Here is an 11,533-nt window from a genome sequence, read left to right on the forward strand (position 1 = left end):
CTTGCGATAAAGAGCGTAGGGGTGCGTGGTTCAAGAACTCCGGTGAAGGGTTTTCAAAAATTCCGATTTTTTTTCAATATTATACAATTTTTTTCCTGCTATCGTGAAACCCACTAAAGTTTTTTTTTTTTTTAATCGAAAGTTGAAATCTTTGATTTGTAATTTTTGAGATTCTTGGAAAGGTCATTATTGGGGTTTTTTGGCAATGTCTACACCGCCGAGAAAGGTTTTCTCCGGCTGGACTTTGACACCCAGAACCGATCTGGCTAATAAGACAATTTCTAAGGGAAAAGATGTTGTTTTTATGGGTTCTGGACAAAAGGGTTTGTCATCAATTCAAGATTATGATACTGTGGACAAAGTAGTGCTACTTGATAAGGTGTCGAAGCTTGAAAATGAGGTTAACTTTACTAACCCCACTTGTGTTTTTATTTTTTATTTTTTATGGAATATGATTGTTTTGCTATTTGGTACTTTTTAGTTTTCTTGGTTTTGAACTTTGTTGGAAGAAATTGGTGTAGGAAGAAACAGTTGTAATTTACTTGGTTTTATGAAGTTATGAAGAGCTTATTTTGTATTTTGTACATGGATCTTGTAAAAAATTGGGTTTTGTTTGTATTTATATGCTTGGGTGGAAAGTAGGCTGTGCTTGTTCTGTTTGTATTTATATGCTTCTTAAGTAGTAGTATTTCTTTTCAAATAATACATTGAAAAGGAGAATCCCAAGTTCAAATTACCTGCTAAAACCCTCAGTAGTTGTGAGATCCTCAGGCAGGGTAGCACTGTGGTTGTTTAATTAAAGGGAAAGCCCCTTTAATTCATGGGAAACGAGGAACTAGTTTTTTTTACTCTGAACTCAGAAATCCTTTGATTTTTGATCCGGACACTATAGGATGTGTTTTATAATGATTAGTAAAGCTAGAAGTTATTATGCAGTGTCCATTCACTGTCCTTTCATTACATGGGATGACTCTAATTATGCATTAAATTCAAAGATTTTCCCTCACCTAGTAAGGGTTAGTTTTTAGATGACAATCATATGTCCAGGTGTGTGACCTAATTGTCAATGAAGTTGGGATGGACCATTCATATCTGTGAAGTGTTGGTCGATCAGCAGAGTTACTTATTATCTGTGTTGGTGGTAGGTAGAAGTTACCTGATGGATTAATCGAGATCGGGGTGTGCACATGTGGGTTGCAACACCTAGTGTCAAAGGCGAAAATCTTTAAAAAGCATTCTAAGTCTATTCGGGCATTAACTGCAACACACAGTTCAGTGTGGGGTTTATTTTATAACTTTTGATGACCATGGTGTTCGGACTAGTTGTTGCGCACCTCGACTAATTCCATGGGATACCTGCCACCTCCCACCAGCAAAAGATCAAAGGTAACTCTGTCCACCAAAGCTAAGACAGATAGTAAGAATCACCTAGTGTTTTTGTCTCTGTTGGGAATTGAACCTGAGACCAGTTCAGTGTGGGGTTTATGTATAAGCACTATGAAGAAAATAAAAATAAAAATATATTTGTAATGCAAGCAATAGTAACAAATTCATTCATAGTGTTCTCCTTGACAATTAATTTATCTCTTTACTGATTTTATCTATTGTTTAGTACCGCTTGATTCAAGATAGAACTCATGGGCAATGAGGGGCATGCTTTAGTGCCTTGCCTACACGGAAGTGCAGCTCAAGCCAGGTGAAGATCTCTCCCTGAGCTTTTCTGAATTTCAGGGCTTAAGCGTGCCTTAAATGAGCCTTTGAAAACACTGCCAACACCATTATTATTAGCATAATACTCTTGACACTCTGTTCTTTTTGGTCTGTTCAAAAAAGATCTAGCTTTATATTTGAAAACAATTTATCTGTAACATTCTCATTTTAGCCTTAATGACGTTCTCATATTGCAATGACATGCCATTTTAAAGACGAAAAGATGTAAGGGTACTTTTGGTATGTTATGTTTATGCAGCTTATTTTATTTTTTTTGATAAAAGTTAAAGTAATTTATGCAGCTTATTTTTAAAAAGTATTATCTTTCTTTTTTAAACTCGGTGCCAGTCAAAACCACCAAGGAAACGGTTTGAAGAGGCGGTCAAAGAGTACTGGTTGAAGAGGCGGTCAAAGAGTACTTATTTTCATACTGATTTCCAGGGTTCTCTTCTCTTGGTGCTACAATGGTTTCCTTGGGGTTGAGATATTGGGTAACTTATATGTATACATTGTCAAACAGCGATCATAATGTTACTTGGTACCAAACTAAGATTAGTAATGAAATAGATTGCTAGACCCACACTTGGTTGGACATAGAACTTTTGACATGTTGAGCCACAAACATTTTAATTGAAGCTCAGAGTTTATTCATTAAGCTATCTGAGAGCATTTGTCCATCTAAAGTATGTGAGACGATAATCCTAACGCAAGCACATTTTCTAACTCATGTTTCCTGTGGACGGGAGAGAGAGTTGACTTCCAGAAAGATGCCAAATTTGTATGATGAAACGACAATCTATATTGCCATAAGGACAACATATTGGTTTCTCTACCGTGAATTTCCGAGTTCAGAAACTAACTGTTGCCACTAGGAGAAAGCTTTGGTCTCTGAATCACGAATTCTTCCTGAGTTCAGAAAATTTTCTACTAGTTCCTGAATTACCAAAACAGCTTGCTAAATTTTGTTGAACTCTTGAATGTCATACTATTTTTCCATGCTCCCAAGTTAAGTCCAATTAAAATAGAATGATTTATTCTAATACTGTTTTTGGTTGACAAGAGCAAGTTGGAACTCAACTTTGCCTTTTCAGAGGCAATTCTTTTTCCTTTTTATGTTTCGGGTCTTTGGTTCGTTGGTAAGGACAAAAAAGACATGATATTGGGCCTATGTCATGGGTTGGAACTCTACTGTGAACAAAACCTGGTATTTAAGGGCCCATATTCCCCAGAGTTTTGAACGTGTGTGCCAACTCGAGTTGGCTAGAAGCTCACACAAGGGATTTTCTTCGATATAAAAAATGTTTCTTTTTAAATTTTATATTCAAGAATCTTGCTAAATTTGATGACAATTGTGAACTCGTTTCTTGCAAGTGGAGCTGATGTTATGAAATCCAAGTTTTGGTATAATATAATCTTCATTTCTCTTTTACTGATTGACTCATTGTACTGTTTTGACATTTCAGTTACCTCTTATACTGATTGTACTGTTTTGACATCTCAGTCTAATTAACAGTTAGACATTCCATGTTGTCTATGAGTTCATCAATCTACTAAATGGCCTTGAGATTTTCTTTCTATATCTGGTATTATCCATGCTTTTGCATATAGAAAATTCCTGTAAGTTGTATTTACAAGATATGTTTCAACCTAACTTAATTTCCCTAGTCCACCCACCGATAGAAGGGGAGGGGGTTGCCCTTGTCATGGCCAAAGATAAAGGTATATAGTGCAAGACGTTACTGCTTCTTTCTTTGAAGTATATGTTAATGTTTCTCAGTATATATATGTTGTGACATTGGTGTATGAGTTTCAACTAATTAAACAAGTATCTTTTTGTATGACTGCTGTGTTTTTTCTGTAGCTTGTTGACTATCAATACAATATGGGCCTTCTCTTGATTGAGAAAAAGGAGTGGTCTGCTAAGCTTGAAGAAATTAAGCAAGCCTTAAATGAAGCAAATGAGGCCTACAGAAGAGAACATACTGCCCACTTAATTGCTCTGTCTGAAGTGGAGAAACGAGAGGAGAATTTGAGGAAGGCATTGGGTGTTGAGAACCAATGTGTGCGTGAGGTACATTTCTTCTACTTTATTAGCCAACCATGTGTTTTAGGATAAGACTGTTCTTTCGAAAAACGTGTGATGAGCAAGCTAACATGATTATAACAATCAGACAAAACAAATAAAAACAATGAGTAATGATATTGTGTCAATTATGACCATGCAGTATGCTGCTCTCCTATACATTCCATCTTTTGTGCTTTAGAACATCACCAGTTTATGTTGCCAAGAATTAGTAATAATGATACGTGTCATTTGTAACCATACAGTATGGTAAACTACGTGTCATAAAAAAAAGTATGGTAAACTATGTAACTAATGGGCAAACAAATTCAGCATTTGTGCTAGAGCTACATATGTTTGTATGAAATATTTCCATGTAGCACAAACCTGTCATATAAACATTTACCTTGGCTTCTGGGGTGATACAATTTATTTTTAGTTATCTAATGATCAAAGAGGGCCCAGAACTTCTAAAACTCTGAACAAAATCCGAATTATAGAAGGCACTTGCGAGGTAATTTTGTTGATCTCTCCATGTTTATTATGTGGTGAACTTGCTCGATTCTCCTAAATGAATATTGAACATCCTGGATCCCCGCTAGTGATGTGTCCGGTAAATTTCAAATTGTTGGCTGGTGCAGTTAGAGAAGGAATTGCGTGAGATGCGCTCTCAGTATGCAGAGACCAAGTATGTAGCTGATTCGAAATTAGATGAGGCAAAGGCATTGGCTACTAGTGTTGAAGAGAATTCACTACATGTAGAACTGAAATTGCGTGCAGCTGATGCCAAGACCGCTGAGGTGAGTAGAAAAAGTTCAGATATTGAGAGGAAACTACGTGATATTGAGGCTCAAGAAAATGCACTTAGAAGAGAACGGTCCTCTTTCAATACCGAGTATGTTCCTTTGAACGTTATTATTTTTTCTCATTTCTCTACGCTACTTGTTCTTTTTAGGTTTCACAGTAACAGTTTTTCCCCCTGTTTTGTCAGGCGTGAAGCTCATGAGAGTGCTCTATCTAAACACAGAGAAGAGTTGCGAGAATGGGAAAGAAAACTAAAGGAAGGAGAGGAGAGGCTGGCTGATGCCCGAACATTGCTTAACCAAAGAGAGCAGCGAGCAAATGAGAATGACAGCATTCTGAGGCAAAAGCAGAGTGACCTGGAAGATGAGCAGAGGAAGATTGACACAGCTAACTCCGTTTTGAGGAAGAAAGAAGTTGACATGAGCAGCCGACTAGCCAACCTTGCTTCTACGGAGAAGGCAAGTGTCCTTTGAATTCTCCAATGGAGTAGCTAATGTGTATATTGATCTATCTTTATGTTTATGAATTTTCCATTTTATACAGGAACTTGAGGATGTGAGAAAGAGCCTGGAGATAAAAAAGGAAGAATTAGATGAACTACAGGAAAAGCTAAATGCAAAAGAAAGAGTAAGTACCTGCATTTTATTACTGATTTGTTATTCTGAATTCCTGATTGATATTTATGAGGACAGTCCCTTCCTTTTTTATTCAATTTCTCTTCAGTAATTTTCCCTTTAAAGTCTTTTGTTTCTGAGGAAGATGGGAACTTGGAAAATAAAAGTTATAAGTATTTAACTATCATACTTTTACTGTGTTTGTGATAAATAATGAACAGGAGGAAATTCAAAAGCTAATGGATGAACATATAGCTATCCTGAAATCTAAGGAGGAGGAGTTTGAATTAGAGATGAGGCAGAGGCATGCATCACTAGATGAGGAGCTGAAAAACAAGGTGATTGAACTGGAGAAGAAGGAGGCGGAAGTTAGTCACGTTGAAGAAAAACTCAAAAAACGCGAACAGGCACTTGAAAAGAAAAGTGACAAAATGAAAGAGAAGGAAAAGGATCTTGAATTGAAGCTGAAAGCATTAAAAGAAAGGGAGAAGTCTCTGAAAATTGATGAGAAAGAATTGGAAACTGAAAAGAAGCAGATATTTACTGAGAAGGATCGTTTACTGGCTTTAAGGGTTGAACTTGAGAACAGAAGAGCTGAACTTGAAAAACAACAGCTCAAGATTAACGAGGGAATTGAGCAGCTAAAAATAACTGAAGATGAGAAAATGGAACATGCTCGCCTTCAATCAGAACTGAAGCAGGAGATCGACAAGTGCAGAGATTTACGAGACACTCTTTTGAAGGAAGCTGAAGATTTAAAGCAGGAAAAAGAGAGATTTGAGAGAGAATGGGAAGAGCTGGATGAGAAAAGATCTGCGATCAAGAAGGAGTTGCAGGAAGTTAATGATTCAAAAAAGAAATTTGAGAAACTGCAGCACACTGAAGAGGAAAGGTTGAAGAAGGAGAAACTGGAAACAGAAAATTATGTTCAGAGAGAGTTGGAAGCCCTTAAAGCGGCACAAGAGACATTTGCAGCTACAATGGATCATGAGAGATCAGTATTATCTGAGAAAACTCAAAGTGAGAAGATCCGAATGCTTCATGATTTCGAAAACCAAAAACGAGATCTTGAGAGTGAAATGCAGCGGAAGCGGGAGGAAATGGAATTTGCGCTGCATGAGCAGAAGAAACGCTTTGAGGAAGAGAGGCAGAGGGAACTCAGCAATGCTAACTATTTAAGGGAAGTAGCCCATAAGGAAATGGAAGTGATGAAGTCAGAAAGAGTCAAGCTGGAGAAAGAAAAACAGGAAATTTCATCAAACAAGATGCATCTGGCGGAACAACAGTCAGAGATGAAAAAGGACATTGATGTGCTCGATGGTTTAAGCAGGAAGTTGAAGGATCAAAGGGAAGCTTTTGCAAAAGAAAGGGAGAGGTTTCTTACTTTTGTCAAGAAGCAGGAGAATTGCAGCTCATGTGGAGAGGGGATTCGTATATTTGAGCTTTCTGAACTTCAAACTCTAAATGATGTGGTGGATTTTGAGGCCCCTTCCCTGCGAAATGTTGCACAGGAATATTTAACTGATGGTTTCCAGGACACACCTGGAAGGGCTAACAATGAGTTGTCCCCTGGTGCTCTTAATTCAGGATCTATGGCTTCTGCTGGAACCATGTCCTGGCTTCGCAAATGTACAACAAAGCTTCTGAAGTTTTCACCAGGTAATAAAATTGAGCATCCTGCATCTCAAGATTTCATTGGCGGATCTTCTCTGGAAGAGAAATTTGTAGGTGAATTACCTGATACTATGTCGAAAAAAGATCAAGTAGATCTGGCTGTCTCTATCAACGGCACATTTGATGACCAAAAACTTCAAACAGATAACAGTGTTAGAGTGGTGGAAGTTGGCCAAGATGTTCCTGAAGACTCTCAGCATTCGAACATAAATAGCCAGCGCAGACCCGTCAGGAAAGGGCGTGGTAAAAACAGTAAGACAGGTCACCCTAATTCAAAAGCTACAAGTGCAAAAATTATCCTTGGAGAAAATCTCAAGGAGTCTGAGAATACGCACGTCAATGGAGGTTTGGAGACCTCAATTAATGTGAATGAGAGCCAGAAAGAAGAATCTAGTCTCTTTGGTGAAGCGCGAAGTAAGACCAGAAAGCGTACTCGCATCCATGGAACAGCAAGTGAGTTTGATGGAAGTCATAGTGATGGACAGTCAGATAGTGTGACAGCCACCAGCAGGAGGAAGAGGAGACAAAAGGCTGCCCCGTCTGTGCAGGCTCCTGGTGAAAAAAGATACAATCTCCGCCGTCCCAGAAGGTACATCCCTTTTATGCTTTTTAGTTTCTGAATTTCATTGTAGTGCATAGATAAAATGAACAAAACCATGAATGAGATCCCTCCAAAATATAATGTGTTGTGCAAAAATTAATTTTTATGCAAATTTAGAAGGCTTTTGCTGGAGGAAAAAAATGAAGCTCACCTTCTCCATCCCTCCCTCCTTCGCTGCCGTGTCCAATAGGTAAAAACAGAGTATAAATGGGGAGAATTGAAAGGTTTAAGCTTGTCCCTCAATGTATCTAGCAAAGTTAACTTCATGGCTGTGGGTAAAATGGTACATCAGTGACTTCTGACATCCTCAAGTCTCTTGGATAAGGTCACTTGTGGACATTTAGAAATGAAATGATGAGTTCTTAAGGATTATGAACAGTAGTTGAATGTTCAAGCTCGGATGAACTTTTCCTAAAGGAGTTGTGGAATTCGAAATTACTCATATCACAATTCCGTCCTCAACCTTGTCCTTCAAGATTGACAACCTTCATTTGAGTGTTAGTGTCACACCATCAGTACCCTGAGAATTCTCTTTGCCTGAATAGTTTCCTCTTCAGTACAAGTTCTAGGTTTTTTGGTATTGTGTCTTTGTTTTGTTGGTGTAACCATCAATATATAGAAGGATTTTAGATCAAATTGTAGATTTATTAGGTTCTTTGTAAGCTATTTTCTTTTCTATAATTGTCTCTCTTTTGGAAGTTGCCAGCATCATATGCTGAGGAATACAAATTTATATATATGTATGTGTGTGTATATATATATAATAAAAAAAAAACTAATCTTGTACTCCAGCCAGCAGACAGCTTGGTTCAGTTTACTATAGCTCTTAGTATGTTTGTTTTACGGGAAGGAGGAGGTGGTTCAATTCGAATGCACTCCTTTCATGACCTATTTATTTCTATAGGCTTGGTTTGATTAAATTTAGTGAAGTTACTTGCAGTGGTTAGTCCTTTAATTACCTGGATGTCAGAGTGGTATTCCTAGTTTCCTTCTCGTTACAAAGTTATCTAATTCAATCTACCCAAAGGGACTATAGGAACCAGATTTATCACTAGCATCCTCGTGCTTGAGAGTCAATTGAGTGGTCTGGTGTTCGATTGTTTCTGATAAAAGAATTTAGGTCTCATGGAACTCCAACATTGGAAGGAGATGACCAACTTTCTAGTTGCTTCTCTTTACTTGGGTGCTCCTTCCCCACGTTTCTCACATTCTATGAGCTAGGAACAGGTGTTGTTTTGAAACTAATGGTGTTTTAACTTTACATGCTTGCCATCAGTGCTGCTATAGCAACAGCTAATGGATCCTTGCCAGAGCTGGTCTCAAAATCTCAGGAAGAAAATGGGGACTCCAAAGCCGTGCCAGAAACTCCTGCAGCCATCAGTGATGGAGAACTCAGAAACTCTGATGCTGCTCTTCCCGCTGTAGCCGATAGCCCTGTAAGTATACTCTCTATTTTGAAATACTTTGATATTAATAAACTGGATCTTTACTCAAATGAAACATTCGAATACATTTTTCTGGTGACAGACAACTGTTTCACTAAGGGGTCGTTTGGATGGTGTGGTGAGGAGATATAATCTCCACATAAAATCCAAGCATTATTTTATATGACATTTATTTGCTATTTTTGTTTTTCCTCATAAATAATACCCTCATAAATTATGCAAATATATATGTATTATTGTATGCGGTATAGAATGTGGAACAAGAATGCAAGTATTAGTAATATATGAATTAAAAACACTAAAACGGCTAGTGAAAAACAGACTTTTATTTTATTTAAAAGGTCACACATTTTAAACTATACATTGAACATTAATTTGTAGTTTTATCATACCCAAACACATCCAACAAGAAATGATCCATATAATTTTTGGTCTTTTCATTAATAATCTTTGTATTGCAATTGCAACATTACTTGTCTCTAAATCAAATGATCTCTAAAGTTTGTTATTGCTTCTCTGGCAGTTGATGGAAGCAGCAGATGATCAGGGATGCACTGCTGATATAGCTAATGAATTGGTAGATGATACGGGTTTAAGTGAAGAAATGAATGGAACACCAGAAGGACCCTCAGCTTACAATGTCTACGACGAGGAACATGAAGGTGACACCATTGTGCAAGAAGATGGAGAACGAGATGAGGATGCTGATGAGAACGATGAAGTAGACAAGGGCAACGAGGAGGAAGAGGTTCTACATCCTGGTGAAGTCTCAATAGGGAAGAAGATTTGGAGTTTCATCACCACATAGTGAAAGGTCGAAATTGACAGTGCACATCGGTTGCATGCATGTCTGAGGGTAGTTTTCTAGGCATGTTGACAAGTATTCCATTTATTTTGGTACACTTTTAGAGCAGTTTCATGCTTTTAGAGTTTGTGTAGTGGTGGGTGTGTATTCTTCTTGAAATGAAAACAGAAGTCTGAGGTCGTAGCTTTTTTAATGATTGTGATTTGGGTTGCCAGGTGCTTTCATTTTGTTTAACAATCTTAGTGTTCATAATCTTGGTAGCACGATTTAACTAGTGAAGTTGTAACACTAGATTTCCCTTTACTTAAATGTCATTGAAACAATGTTACAATAATTTAGTCGTTTGGTGTTCTATTTTATTTGGCACTTAAAATAAGTTGATTCGTGATGACATCTTTATTTGTTACCTTATGTGATATCTACTATTATTAACCTTCTTTCTAATTGTCTTTAAAGCATAAAAGCGATGTTGGATCCTAGTGGTGGCAAATGGGTGTGTTGGGTCAAATTTGGGCGGGTTGAAAATGGGTCAACATAGAATGGGTAATTAATTCAACCCGTCCATATTTGATATGGGTAAAAATGGATTGAGTAACAAATGGGTTGGGTAAAAATACTAGTTTACCCATATTTACCTATATTTTCATGAGTAAATAGTACTCTACTTAAGAATTCAACATGGAGAAAATATTTTAGTCTTTTTTTAGATGAAAAATATTGAAAATGCTTCATTTAGTTTTATCGTATCATAAAAGTAAAAAAAAAATTCGTAACTTTTCAATATAAAATAAATTATGTAATAACAAGGGGAAAATATTTTTAATTTCAAAGTAAATGAATCGTTGCATTTTAGAACTAAAACATGCTTAGTGCACTTAAAGCAATGTCAATACTAATACATGATTTGCTTATTTTACACTATTATTTATTATCCAATATAAAATTAAATAAATAAAAAATATAATTATAATTAACAAAAGAAATGTACATTTAAAATATATATTTTTGGAGGGCCAAAGACTTCACCTTTTCAATTATAGAGAAAAATAATGAAAATAAAAAGGAAGAGAAGTTACAATTTTTTTAGTGATATCATGAATTTTGAGTGAATAAAAGTTAGAAGCTTAACCCATTTGGCTAATCCATATTTTACCCATATTTTTATGGGTTGAATATGGGTACCAACCCATATTTTACCCATGTAAAAATTCACTCACCCAACCCACAAAAATATGGGCGGGTTAACGAAATATGGGCTCATTTTGCCGGCACTATTGGATCAAGTGACAATTAATTAATGTTGATAAAGGCTGACATTTTTTGTTAATGTGTATATTTATTATCGTTAAGTGTCTTTTTTACTGTAGTGTTATTTACTAGTGCAATTGCAAAATCTATCCACTTTGGCCGCCGTGTAAGTGCCTGATGAGTCCACAAATTGGACTCATTTAGGGATATATTTTAATAGAAATTGTGTCCTCAAATGTTTATTTTATCTCAATATCTGATGAAAACCCTTAAGTTTCAGGTATTTGAAGTTAGAAGGAAAACATGGACACTACGTCGTAAAAAGGAACGAAAAGGCTGAAAAGAACGAAGAAATGAAGGCCTGAGGATCGCCGAGTCCACTTGGCGAGTCGTCGAAGGGTCTTACTTCGCCTTTTGTTCCAATGTGCTGAGCCCTGAAGGAAAGGATCAAGTCGGCGGAGAAAGGGAGCAGTCTGCGCATCGCCGAGAAGTTTCGGGAAGCAGTACCATGTCGCCCAATTACCCAGAGCACGACGATGCTGAAGGCTGGTGCAAGGCGGCGATAAATTA

General features: G+C 37.0%; 1 protein-coding gene across 2 annotated transcripts; it reads left to right on the plus strand.

Annotated features, from left to right (window-relative positions):
- Positions 1-10,074, plus strand: LOC102581630 (protein CROWDED NUCLEI 1-like). Of its 2 annotated transcripts, XM_006346791.2 has the most exons (9): positions 317-400; positions 1,613-1,696; positions 3,572-3,781; positions 4,414-4,667; positions 4,764-5,034; positions 5,120-5,203; positions 5,412-7,453; positions 8,742-8,901; positions 9,434-10,074. In XM_006346791.2, exons 3-9 carry the CDS (start codon positions 3,593-3,595, stop codon positions 9,716-9,718), a joined length of 3,285 nt encoding a protein of 1,094 aa, XP_006346853.1. In that variant the 5' UTR covers positions 317-400; positions 1,613-1,696; positions 3,572-3,592; the 3' UTR covers positions 9,719-10,074. The 2 variants fall into 2 exon arrangements, with proteins under 2 accessions (XP_006346852.1, XP_006346853.1); XM_006346790.2 differs by lacking the exon at positions 1,613-1,696 and having other exon boundaries at positions 1-400.
- The last annotated feature ends 1,459 nt before the right edge of the window (positions 10,075-11,533 follow it).

The sequence above is a fragment of the Solanum tuberosum genome, unplaced genomic scaffold (assembly GCF_000226075.1).
Source record: "Solanum tuberosum cultivar DM 1-3 516 R44 unplaced genomic scaffold, SolTub_3.0 scf00090, whole genome shotgun sequence".
Classification (NCBI taxonomy): Eukaryota; Viridiplantae; Streptophyta; class Magnoliopsida; order Solanales; family Solanaceae; genus Solanum; species Solanum tuberosum.